At 44.5% G+C, this 13838-nt stretch overlaps 1 protein-coding gene across 1 annotated transcript in view; it reads left to right on the top strand.

Moving 5' to 3' along the window:
- MYLK (myosin light chain kinase) overlaps positions 1-13838 on the top strand; it is a 180160-nt gene that overhangs the window by 28908 nt on the left and 137414 nt on the right. Inside the window, 1 exon segment of the mRNA XM_077767620.1 lies at positions 13542-13749. Coding sequence (XP_077623746.1) covers positions 13542-13749 — 208 coding nt within the window.

The following is a 13838-nucleotide window of genomic DNA, read 5'->3' as shown; positions in this document are numbered from 1 at the left end:
TGCTTTAAATGAGTATTTTGAACTAGGACTCAACCCCCTCTGGTATTCCCCTGCCCCCAACACGCCCCACACACACACCCAGAGTAGCGCCACATGCACAGGCATGCTCACAGTAGGACCCTCATTTGAGGGTCTTGGCAATTGTGTCTTCTCTCTTTCCCGTGTCCCCTGGAGCCCTGCCCTGAAGTCCCTGAGCTTGTGTAAGAACTTCTCTGCAGAGCAGATCAAGCCGAAAGAGCTGAGGAGAGCTGCCCTGGTGATTCTGGGACTGTCTGTGGAGGGAGGTTCCTAGACTGGAGGGAGCGCCAGGGCTCTGCCAGCCTGCAGCTGCCCCGCCCTGGCCTGGGATCCTCGGTGGTCCAGGAGCCACCTCTCCCAGCCCATCCCTGCACGGGGTCCCTGCCGGGCTGCGGAAGGATCAGCAGGAGGAGCTGCTTTCTGGTCAGGCCTGAATGGCTGCTTCTTAGGAGCCCAGGCCTCTCAGTCGCCCAGCCCAGCTCCCTTGGAGCAGAGCGCTTTATTGAGAGGTGGCCTGGAATTCCTGCTGCAGCAGCAACATCGCTCCTCCCTCGCCACCTGCTTCCACAGTCCCCGCACAAGCTGTCCCTGTCCGTCCTGTGGCAGGCTGCGCACCTCTGTCACCCAGCACACCGGGAGCCACTCCTGGCTGGAGAACCTGCCGTGTCGTCTTATGTCCTGGCCCAGAGAGAAAGCCTATGTGGCAAGCACAGAGCGGGCCGGAACTAGGCAAGGGTCAGGTCGTGCAGGGCTTTGTGAGCCCTGCAGTCTGGATTTTATGCTTAGTGCAGTAATAGAGAGGTGACTTGGGCCTGACTTACATTTTTTCAAAATTTTATTTCTTGATTTTAATACTTAACATAGGGGCGCCTGGGTGGCTTAGTCGGTTAAGCGTCCGACTTTCGCTTAGGTCATGATCTCGCGGTTCGTGGGTTCGGGCCCCGCGTCGGGCTCTGTGCTGACTGCCAGCTCGGAGCCTGGAGCCTGTTTCAATCTGTGACTCCCTCTCTCTCTGACCCTCTCCTGCTCACGCTGTCTCTCTCTCTCTCTCCTAGAAATAAATAAAACATAAAAAAAAAAACTTAACATAAAGCTATTGTGTTACAGGCAATGTAGTGTTTGGTGAAGGGATACACTTACGGGTATTTGAAATAAAACAGAGTTCAGAAATAAGTCTACATATATATGGCTCATTGATTTTTTTTTTATTGTGTAAAATGTACATATGACCACTTTAGCCGTGCTTAAGTGTCCCGTTCAGTGGCATTAAGTGCATTCACACTGCTGTGAACCATCCCCACCATCCATTTTCCCAAACTTTTCTCATCTTACAAACCTGAAACTCTATACCCATTAATACTAATTCCACATGCCCCCTCCTCCTACCCCCAGCAACCACCATTCTGTTTTCTGTCCCCATGCATTTGACTACTCTGGGTACCTTCTAGAAGTGGAATCGAGCACTATTTGTTCTTTAGTGACTGGCTTACTTCATTCAGCATGTCTTCAGGGTTCATTCATTGTATCATGTGTCAGAATTGCCTTCTTTTCTAGTGCTGAATAATATTCCATCCTATGTGTATGCCACCTTTTGTTTAATGCATTCATCTATTGATGGACACCAGAGATCTATTGTGAATAATGCTGCTGCGAACATGGTCATACAAATAACCATTCAGGTCCTGGTTTTCAGTTCTTTGGGGTTTATACTAACAAGTGGAATTGCTGAATTTTTTGGTAGTTCTATTTTTAATTTTTTGAGGAACCTCCATACACTTTTCCACAGCAGCTATGACATTTTACATTCCCCTCAACGGTGCTCAGGGNTCTCTCTCTCTCTCCTAGAAATAAATAAAAATATTAAAAAAAAATAATGACCATCCTTAAAATGTGTTTTTATAAAAAAGAAAATGGAAACTTGTAAAATTATGACAACATAAACAACAGCAGATGAGAGATGTCAACAGGTTGATGGACAATGGTGAGTGAATAGATGATTGGCTGGCTTGGTCTTCAGCATTTTGTGTTGTGTGCCTGTGGTTAGGGGACTGGACAACAAGAAAAATAAGCTAGGTTGTGCCAGAAAATTCCTAGAGGGCTGAGGAATTGGAGGCATCAAGTACTTTCAAGAAGCCTGGGATGCACAGTGAAGCTGAAAACTGGAGGGTTGATTAAAAGTCTAATAAGGACCAGTTAGGCCAGCGATCCCCTCCTGTGCCCCACGCACCAGACTGCTGCTCCTTCTCAACACTCGGAAAGACCAAAGGTTCTCTATGGAGAGACTGGCCAACTCTCAGCTCCTGGACACAAGGCACAGCTGAAGCCAGAAGTCTACAGGCAAGTCAGTATACTAAATAAGAGCCTCGTAGCCTTCCCTCACTCCCAGTGCTAAACGCTGGTAGACAGATATAATTACCATGTCCCCGTCACCACCATCAAAGCAGCAAATGGGAAGATTCTTCTTTGTAGAAACAGATCATCTTGATAGAGAATATCCACAAATATTGACAGTTGAGGGTTTTTACCACTTTACTGGGAAGTCAAAAAAGTTGACAAGCCCCCATTTGTGTACATGGAGCTTTTGATTTCATCACTTATAAATATGAAAAATCAGTGGAGGATCATCAGATGTTTCTGTTATGAAAGAGGCAAAAAGAACCAAGAAAGGAACCAGGTAGAAATAGAGACCACAAAAAACCAGAAAACTTTGAAGAAATTTAATCTCACCTTAGAGATAAGATGTTGCTTGCATTAAGCAAGAAGATATTATTCAAAACAGCTTTGAAGAACTGAAAAAGAAAGAGTTTTTTGAAGTTAATGATAGCCAAAATAATAACTTCAATAGACTGGAAGATAAAATTGAGCATATCTCCTGGAGAAAACAAAAATAAGGAAGAAGGAAATAAGTGAGAAAAAAAGAAATGTAGACGGTCAACTAGTTGGGCTAATATCCAACTCAGAAGAGTTCTATAAACAGAACATTAAAAAAATGATAGTGGAGACAGATTTATCAAAACACAAATTCCTAAAAATTGAAAGACATACTTTGCCAATAATGAGAAGACCTATTACCAAAGATCCAATATGAGTGAACAGAGAAGGTAACCACACAGGGGCCCCTGGGTGGCTCAGATTGTTAAGCATAAGACTTTGGCTCAGATCATGATCTCCCAGTTCATGATTTCTAGCCCTGAATCGGGCTTTTGCTGTCAGCACAGAGCCTGCTCTGGATCCTCTGTCCCCATTTCTCTTTGCTCCTCTCTCTCTCTCTCTCTCAAAAATAAATAAACATTTTAAAAAAGAGAGAAAGCACCCACACAAAGGCAAATCTTCATGACACTTAGACTGTCAGAGATAAAGGGAAGATTCTAAAAGTTTAAAAGTAAAGCACACACACACACACACACACACACACACACACACACCCCTGCAGCTCATCAGAGATGAGTGATCAGTTTAGCAAATTCTACCTTTCAATAGTGACACTGGATGCCAGCGACATTGCTTTCCAATGCCATGAAACACTACCTTCAAAATGCTGAAGAAAAAAAAATTCCATTTAAAATTCCATTCCTAGATGAACTGTAAGTTGAGCATAAAGTTAGAATATTGACACTCAAAAATGCCAAGTTTAAAATTGTAACCTTCTATGCATTCATTCTTAAGAAACCATTGGAACAGGATATATTCCATCAAAATGGTGAAAGACACCAGGAAATGCCCAAAAGATGGGGAAGGACCACTGTGCATCAGGCTTAGAGAGCATCCAGTTTAGATTGGAGGAGGAGGACAAAATATTCCTGGAAGGATATCTCCAAAGGAGAACAAAATCAGAGCAAATGGTGAATTAATTATCTGATGTGTTTGATCATTACTGAGAAGAAGTTTATAGTTCTCCTAAGAAGTTGAAGCTCTTAAAAAAAGTAAGAAAAACCAAAGTATGGCAGTTATTAACTCTAGAAAAAATGAGAAGTTCAAAACATTTAATTGTAATATACTATGTAACTGGACAGTGAGCAAAGTTGAAACGAAAAAGTACTAGACATTGATGTAAAAATTGTGATGTAATTATTGGGGTTAGGGGAGGAATTTAAGGGAGAGGAGGATTTGAGAGCTAAAAGCTCAGATTCCATACAGAGAAGTTAGGAAATAATGCCTGAGATTAAAATAAATAAAGTAGGGGCGCCTGGGTGGNTGGGGAAGAGGCTTATTTTATTATTATTATTATTATTATGATTATTTTGGTAATACTAACAACTGCCGTTTGGGCCATGTACATGTATTGTCTTGGTGACAATAAAAACACTAAAAAAAATGTTTGAAAAAAAAACAAAGCACATTTGATTGTTTTTCCACCTGACGGGCAGTCAGAGCAACTTTTGACTCCTTATCTGGCATGATTCTCTCTGTGGATCAGGATGCTTTGGGGGCAGCTGGGGCCTGGAGAGGATATTCTGCCATAAAGTAGCAAACTCCAATGTCTTCTCTGTGCCCCTTGTGCCAGGTATTTTCTGACAGCATCATAGAGACACTCTTCTAGCCATATTGGTGCAGAAGGCATGAAAGGTCCCACTTTCAAAACCGCACCTGCTCCCTCTCTTCCTCGCAACCTGCCAGCTGGGAGAATCCAAGCAGACTGCACGCTTTGTGTGGTAACATGTATGTAGAGCAGGTGTTGGGTCAGAGGGGCAATCTGGAGAGACTAAAAATTAGAAACCAAGCCAAGGTGGCCAACTCAAGAGGTTTTGGGGTTGTTGGGACCCTAGGCTCATTTTTGCCCACCTCTGTTTGTAAACAGAATTACTTCATATTCTCAGAGAGTCCTCATCATATAAGACCTTTCCAGTATGATCTAAGGCAGTTTCAGAGTTTTATGGTATCTGGGCTCTGCTTTTGAGTGGCAAGGAGGCGTTGCCAAATGGTCTGTGTATTGTTTGGGGAGCAGTCCTGAGATGCATCTGTTCTGCCAGTGAAGTATGTCTGTCTCTCCCTCCAGGTCCAACCATGACTGGTTAGAAACTCCAGATTTATTACCCCAGATTTATTTCCTTTCTGACACTCACGCATGCCCTTGAAATTCCAGGCCTGCATTAGTCAGTGAGGCAGAAATCAGGGGATAGTGTCTCTCTCCGGGGTGCACGTGGTATTACAGAAGTGGAATGATGGTGCGACTGAAAGTACAGACTGAATATTTGTTGTGAAATGTGCTTTGTGATGTTACATAAACACAATGATGGCTTTTCAAGTAAAAATAATAAGCCCTTTCAACTAAAGCAGAAGGTGTTCTGAGTTAAAGTGTTAGGTTTTTATCTAATTAAGAGTATAGCACCTTGAAGTCGTCGTTAAGGATATGAGTTGTGTAGGACGAAGCTCAGCAAGCCTAGAAGTTTACAAGTATGCATATTTCTTAGGGAATTTTCACACCGTTAATAAAGCTGGGAGCTGAATGGGTTCCGGGGTACCTTAATTTGAGGAATTATTTACTTTGAGGAGAAGAGAGAGAAGATTTAACTTTTAGACTTTATTAATGTGCTTATCTCATTTGATCATTAACTTTTCTGTGCAAGTGGATACCGGTATCATCCCATCTTCCAGCTATATAAACTGAGGCCCATATAAGTTACATAACTTGCCCCAGGTTAGGCAGCTGGTGATTGGTGCAGACAGCACTCATACACAGACATGTCTGATTCCAGAAGCTGTATGCCTTCCCAAATGAGGACTCTTGTTTGCAAGTGACAGAAACCACCTCCCGCTGGACTAAGCAAAAGAGATCTGTTGTCTTATACAACTGAGTGAATCCTGAGTCCAACAGTTCAGTCAGGCAAGGTCCCCACCTCTTTTCTTCATTGTGCATGTAATGTCTTACTCAGCAGCTGGCTTCTTCCTCTTGAGTGGGGGCAACAGGCAGCAGGGATGCGATAAGAGGGTGGCTATAGACAGCTTCAGGCTTGTATCTTCTCAGCTTGAGAGTTCTGTGAAAGGAGATAGCTTTGGTCTCCCTTTATTCTAACTTAAAACTGCAGCGAAGAGCTCTGATTGACTGGCTTGGATCATGTGTTCATTTTTGGAGCCCAAGCACATTGGCCAGGAGGCAACTGTCTGACTGATGTTCCTACCAGACTCACACATGGTGGGCAGAGGGGCATGGGGTGTGCAGCTGACACTGGGGAAGGTGGGCAGGAGATCTTGAGCAAGTCATACAAAACCAAGCCATAGCACTTAGTTGTTAAAGCCTCTACAATGCCACATACATTAATATTTTAATACAGCTGAGAGCACATCTCAACTCAGTAGCAGAAATGGTGAGCTCCTGGGCCAGCCTCACCAGTTGGAGAGGCCATGTCCTTGAAAGCCATCATGAGAGTGAGTAAACCCAGAACCCCAGGGCTTTGCAAAGAGAGGCTCCTGGTAGGGCTCTATTAATCCTGCAGCCACCAGAGAGCAACTGGGAGTTTAAAGAGAAGGACACTTTGCTGTCATATGGAAACTATGAAGTTACAGGAACTAGGAGAGCAAATATGTGAGGAGTCCTGATTACACTTAGGATTTTGTTTCTTTGTTGGACTGCTTCAGGTGCTTTTAGGTGCTTGTATCATTAAAAGGGAATCAAATAAAAAAATTGCATACATTGATAAGCTTGATTTAGATAAAGGAAATTAGATTTTTTGGGTAAGATTCAGAAGGGCCTGAGGTGTACCCCAAGACTGCCGAGACACCACCTGACTTGTGCTCCAAGTGGGATGAAACATGAAGTTCTCAGACTTGCATATCTAGGGGTGTGGGGATGCCTGTGTCTGGGGCTGTGGAAAACTTGCTGTAAAAAGTGAAAGTGGCTGATTACAGAGGGAGACTTTCAGCATCTGTCCCTGAAGACATATGTGGCATTTACTGAGCCACTTTGAGGAGTGGTTTTTTACATTCTGATTTTATTTCTCATGGAACCACTTTTGCCCTCACTGTTTCACAGCTTGGACTAGCAGCAGGGCACATCCAGGAGTCTCAGCCTCTCACTAATTGCTGGTTTTGCCTGGTCTGATCTCTTCCTGATGGATTCTGTGTGTTCAGTTAAGGCTTTCGACTTTTGGCAACAGGGTTATTCAAAGTGCCTGCCTGTCTGCAGGGCTGTGTGCCAGTTGCTAACGTAGACATAGGCCCCTCAGCTTGGTCGTGCCATGCCCGTGGTTCACCCTTCACTCTTCACCCTCATAATATACCCATGATGTCAGTTTTATAGACATTTTCTGTGGTCAGATTTGTTTGGGGTGTTGATGCTTTCATTCTCCTTTCTGTGCATCATATGCATTTATTTATTATCTGAGTGAGCTTATCCTGGGAGGTGGGGCAGAGGATTCTTCTTCAACTAATTCCTCAGCACCTTTGGTTTATTTCTAAATATTTTTTAGTTTCCAAATCACCAGCCCTGACCTAGTAATTTATCATAGGGGAACTTATTTTTTATATAAGAAACAGCCTTGAAATAGGGTAAGAATTTCAGAGTCGTATGTTGCAGGCAGTCAGAGAATTATAAGCAGGTCAGCAGTCATGTTGCAGAATTGGTGTTGTGCTGCTCAGGGGAGAGACGTCCACTTAACAGGTTTCCATAATGCCCGTCCTCTGGGCTTTGCATTCCCAGCATTGATTCAGTGTCTCAACGAGATTCAACTGGATAGTCCTGGGTCACCCCTCGCGTCTACTGTTCCCACCCCCGAAGTTTGTTAGCTCACGGCTCATGGCTTCTTTGTCTATCTTCCCAGTTCTGCAGCATCCCACTGGGTGGCCTGTCTTCACCCTGACCTCAGTATAATCCTGGTTTCTCTCCTCCTGGTTTCCCTCCACCTCCAACAGGGGCGCCCCCTCAGATGCATCTCCTGCTGGACCTGGCTGATACATCAGCCTTCAGCTGTGTGGGCTTGCAGTGCGCATGTGGAGACTGGCCTGGCCAGAAACAAAGCACTTGCAGGAGACCATCAAAAACAGCAGAGTCACCCCCTGTCTACCAGTCTTGCCAGGGTTGTGGAGACAGGGAGCCTGTCACTCCTCTGGGCTTCGGCTGTTACGGTAGCCTGTCCTGAGCACCTTGGAGTAGACTGAAAGCCCTACACACATGGCAGAGAAAAATCCAGAGTCTTAGTGCCTTTAAGAATGTTTCACTTTCAGTCACTACGTAAATCTCAAAAGAGCACCGGCTTCTGAAAAAATGCCTCTTGAGTACAACAGGTAGGTGTAATGTAGCAGCTGAGCAACTTCCCACTTTCTCCTCATCTCCCAGCACGTGCAGAATGAGCCCCCATTCCTTCTAGAGGCCTTTTGAGGACATAAAGGTTTGTGAGGACATTTTATGGAGCTGGAGCACAGTTTTACTATTTTAAATTATTATAGGGTTATGGTTCCTATATCTTTATTTTTATGACAAGTTGTTGGTTATGCTCTTGATTTATTTGATCCCAGGCTTTTATTCAAGAACACAACCTCCAATTAAATGTGGTTTCTGTGGCAAAAATATGATTCTCCTTAGAATGACCCTCTATGGGGCTGTTTCCAAAAACTCATTATGGTGAAAAGGCAGGGCTGCCTGCTCATGTTCATGAGCATGTCTCCTTGTGGTCACTTGGTTTTCCTGTATGGAGGATTAGAGGGTAGGAAGGCAGTGGGCTGGACCCAGAGGAGACTGGAGGGGGAGATAGGAAGCTAAGTGGGTCACTGTTGAGAGGCATAATATCTCAGAGATGGCCTTCGGTGTCAAGAGCTGTTTTCTCTTCCATGAAAGAAGGAATCACAGCCTGAAGGGGCTAGAAAGCGAAGCCAGTCCCAGGACTCAGCCCCCAGCTCTCCAGCTACCCTCCCGTGTGTGACACTGAACGTCCTGGGGGTGCCTTGGGCACAGGTATGGCACTGGTCCAATCTATCTTAGACTGTTCAAATTGCCATAACAGAAATGCCCTAGACTGCATGGCTTAAACAAGAGAAGTTTATTTCTTACAGTTCTAGTGGCTGGGAAGTTCAAGATCAAGGCACCACTAGATTCAGGGTCTGGTGAAGGCTTGCTTCCTTGTTCTTGCTGTGTGCTCACACGACAGAAGAGGTGAGGGAGCTTTTCACCATCCCTTTTATAAGGACACTAATCCCATTTATGAAGGCTTCAATTTCAGGACCTAATCACCCCCCCCTCCCCCCCCGCAAAGGCCCTATTCTAATACCTCCCATCACATTGGGAGCTAAATTTCAATTTAGGAATTTTGGAGGGACACAGCATTTATTCTGTAGCACTGCCCTATTGTTACTCTGGAGGCACACCTAAGACTTGTTTATGGTCTGGACATATTTTTTATGAACTCTTTGACTTTTTATCAACATGGAGAGCAGATATTACTTTAATGAGAGACTCAGGGTCTATTAAAGAAAGGAAAGGCACTTATCAATGCTTTAGGTTCTACAGTATTTGTCTCACCAAAACCATGAATTTGCAATGAGGAATAGAGCGATCTCCACTTAATCTTCCATTTACTGGCTAATCAGCTACTTCTTTGGGTCTCTTTCCTTAGCCCTTTAGGATTGATAATATGATTGGCTTTGCGTTCTGTGTCACTGACACTGTTGGAGCCCTACCCAGACCCCGTTCACCAGGCCAGTAGACCCATTCCCAGCCTATATATTGGCTAAGAGTTCACAGATGGGACTCCCTAAACCCCTATTTCAGGTTCTGCTTCTGGGTAGCCCAACCCAAGACACTTCGCTCATAGTGCTGCAGGAATCACATGAGATTCTGTATGCGAAGGCCCTCTAAAAATGAAAGTATCAGTGGGTGTTTAGCATGGCCTGGGACCAGGCTGCAAAAATCCTAGCTGTGGGTTCCTGGCTGAAGGCTTGTGATGAAGGCAGATAAGGCACCCAGGGAAGGCAGGGCTGTTGTCTTCTATCCCAAAGTTGTGAGCCCACACTTCTCTCTTTTTCTCACCCAGGAGCCCAGGATAGTGGACAGACAGTAAAAACAGGTTTACATGAAGCTGATTGTCTTCAGGCAACGTTAGGTAGTGGTTGAATGAGTTTTTCTCGTATTAGGAAGATTTGACTTGGAGTTGCAAATCATTTAGACCTTGGAACTGAGCAAGTTCACAGAAATCCCGTGCTTTAAGTGCAAGGCGCTACAAAAGTCCCCCTGCAAACTGCAGCTTTCTAAGAGGTGCCAATTTCAGCATATTTAAAAATTCCTAGATATTATTTTAACAGGACATTTCAGGGGTGAATTGGTGAAGGAGGGGAGGGTGGTGTAGAAAGCAAGAGGAAAATCGAAAGGAAAGAGGAATCCGAGTCCCTGAGGTCTAGAATACTTGCAAAGTCCCAGTTAATCATTGATGCCCCAGGGCCTGATGGGCCACCGGAGGTGGCCTTGCTGCAGGGGGCTAGAGTACTTGCTAATGGAATGCTAACGATGCCTTTGGCAGAGTTAATGATTTATCTCCTCCCACCACAGTGCTCTATACTCCTTTTCTGTGAAGCTGACAGAAGGCTGTGTAATCATCTTCTGGAAGTTAGGCTGGCCACAGCTAACAGAGTGGAGAAGATCATGGTGATTTGCAAAGTCACTGTAGTATCAGACTTCCAACAGACTTCCTTTTGTAGGAAAGAGTATCTTTCATTAGCTGTTTTCTAAAAATATGTTTTCGCAAAGTAATTGTCTGATGTTCCTTTGTATGAATCTTTGTGCCAAGATAGTGGTGCTCAAGAGGACATGATTTTATATGGGTACACAATGTTTATCACCATCAAAGTTGCATAATGTTTATTTGCAGAGTGCTTTTATTTCCCTTGCTAGATTTAAGTACCTTGAGGGCCTCGACAAATTAATGAATGTTTATACATTCATTATACATAGTAATATAAAAGAAACACATATGTTCATTTAAAATTTTTTTTCTATTTCACAAAGGCCAGACATGTTATTTGCAGAAATACCAGAAAATAATTGCCCAGTGAAGAAAAAGAAGAGAGACCCAGAGATAACTACTGTTAACACTTTGTTTCATATTATAATAGAGGTCAGACCTTATCTGTCCAAGTGAATGTGGCCCCCTTCAGCACCATCAGCCTAAAGATAGGACTTGAGGGGTACCTGGGTGGCTCAGTTGGTTGAGAGTCCGACTGTTGTTTTCCGCTTAGGTCATGATCTCGTTGTTTGTGGGTTTGAGCCCCATGTCGGCCTCTGTGCTAGCAGTGTCAAGCCTTCTTGGAATTCTCTCTTTCTTTGCCCCTCCCCCACTCTCATTCACTGTCTCTTTCAAAATAAATAAGCTTAAAAAAAAGATACGGACGCCTGGGTGGCTCAGTCAGTTAAGCATCCGACTTCGGCTCAGGTCATGATCTCACGGTTCGTGGGTTCGAGCCCCGTGTCGGGCTCTGTGCTGATAGCCTGCTTCAGATTCTGTGTCTCCCTTTCTCTGTGCCCTGCCCTTGCTTGCACTCTGTCTCTCTCAAAATTAAATTTAAAAACTTTTTAAAGTTAAAAAAAATGGGGGGGGGACATTGAGTGCTTTGGTGAAGCTGCAGTGACTTTAAACATTGTTTTCTGCTTCAGGGGGAAGTGACTTCAGAATCTGAGCATTCCCTCACAGATACTCAGTGTCTGTCATGAATATGGTGTAGATTTCACTAGGAAACTTTGGGAAGGGAACTTTTGTTTCCTGAAATTATAAATAAGATGGGTAATAATGATTTGAAGTTTTTATTTATTGGTTTTTTGTGTTTTTCATTGCGGCCAGAGTACAAATTAGGGAGGATGGGGAGGCAGGCCTTGTGAGATTCACAAAGTGTCATTGAAGGGATGACTGTGGAATGACCAAAGAAGGGATTGTTCACTTTGGGGCTTGTCTCTGTGATTCCAAGCTTCCTTTCCTAGGCAGACATCTGCATCCTGGCTGCTGAGACATGGCTTTGAGGATGAATTGATGGCTAGAACCTGGGAAGGGAAGTGAGCACAGTCCAAAGACAGCTCCTGAAGCTGCTGACATTGTTATTTCCGCATCGGCGTGCTTAGGGGACACGCTGTGTTTGGATGTGCACATGGAATGCCTGCTGCCCCCTCTCCCCTCTCTCCCCGTACTGAAACAGTTATCTTTTCTGACCTTGCTGCGGATATGAGGAGGATTGTCACTGTAGGTCACTGAAAGCTCTCTTTGGAAATGTAGTTTGGGGTCATCCAGCACATTTTGGTTTTGTCCCATCCATATCCACTCTCTCTTGTCTTGCAGTGGATACATTGATAAAAGCTGTTGCTACCACTGCTTTATAATGCAAACAACTTCTTTCTGAGGAGATGTCTGTGGTGTCTTCTGTGGGTCTTCCAGTGCTAAAATCCCTTAATTCTGGGTCCCAGGCTGCGCATCGATGGGCCAGTCTGAACCCTGCCCCTCCGAAGATGAGTCCATTCGGAAGCGCTGTTGAGTTTCAGAGGTTGGGGGGCCCTTGGGGAAACTTCTTTCTCTGAAACTCAAGGTGATTTCTTTTCTTGGAATTTCTCTCTCTTAATCTTCCCCTCTTTGGGGAAACATCTTCTCTCTGAACAAGTTACCATAAAGGCTTAAATGTGTCAGGTACTTAGGAAAGTGCTTAACACTTAGCATTCAGCAGATGTTAGCGGCTAGCTGTTATTAGAGACAGAGCCGTCTAGGGCTGCACAGCCCCATGAACATATCAAGCAAGAGCACATGTGCCATTGTCACTTTCCTGCACCACATTAAAAAAGTAAAAAGAAACAAGTGACATTAATTTTAACAATGTATTTTACTTACCGTATCAAAAAACTGTCATGTCTACAGGTGATCAATATTTTTAAATTATCAAGATAATTTTCCATTCTTTTTTGCACACTAAGTCTTCAAAACTGGAGTGTAATTCACACTTAACGGTGCATCTCAGTTAGGACTAGCCCTGTTTGGAGTGCTCCATGGCTGTGTGTGCTAGCGTGGCTACCAACCAACTTGAGTAGCAAGTCTAGAACCTTGCTACTCAAGGTGAGTTCCAGATACCAGAAGCATCAGCACCATCTGAGACCTTGTCTGAACTGAAGAATCTCTGGCCACCCCCCAGACCCAGGGAAGCAGAATCTGCATTTTAACAAATGACGTATTTGCATATCCAAATGGGAAGCATTGGTCCAGAATGTCTATGCTCAGTCCCTACCCCCTGGGATTCTGATTTAATCGGTCCAAGGTAGGAGCTGGGCACTAGTATTTTTTTTAAAGCTTCCCCTGGTGATTCTAATATGCAGCCAGACTTGAGTCACTTGTGTCGTGGGCTTTCGAACCAGGGTGCCTGGTTCTGCCACTTTCTACCTTTGAGGCCACGGGAAATCTACCAAAAGACTCTCTGTGCCTCAGTTTCTTCATGCCATGAATGTAGTATCTGCTTCAAGGGATGTTATGCGGCTTAAATGAGTTAATACATGTAAAGCACCCAAAAAATGCCAGACACCTCGGAAGCACTCCTTAAGTATAAGCTCTCACGCTCTCTTCTTTTCCTTGAAGGTCCGGGGTTACCCAGAGCCCCAGGTGACGTGGCACCGAAATGGGCAACCCATCACCAGTGGGGGCCGCTTCCTGCTGGATTGTGGTATCCGGGGGACTTTCAGCCTTGTGATTCATGCTGTCCGTGAGGACGACAAGGGAAAGTATACCTGTGAAGCCACCAATGATAGTGGTGCCCGCCAGGTGACAGTGGAGTTGACTGTAGAAGGTGAGTTTCAGGTAGCAAGAGTCGTGGTGGGACATGAGCTCTCAGTCTCCCCACGACTGCTTCTGCCCCACTCTTGGGCGGAAGAGAAA

The sequence above is a fragment of the Crocuta crocuta genome, unplaced genomic scaffold, assembly GCF_008692635.1.
Source record: "Crocuta crocuta isolate KB4526 unplaced genomic scaffold, BGI_CrCroc_1.0 scaffold45, whole genome shotgun sequence".
NCBI classification, from domain to species: Eukaryota; Metazoa; Chordata; class Mammalia; order Carnivora; family Hyaenidae; genus Crocuta; species Crocuta crocuta.
Note: the sequence above shows the minus strand (reverse complement) of the source record. Positions and strands in the feature narration are given on the sequence as shown.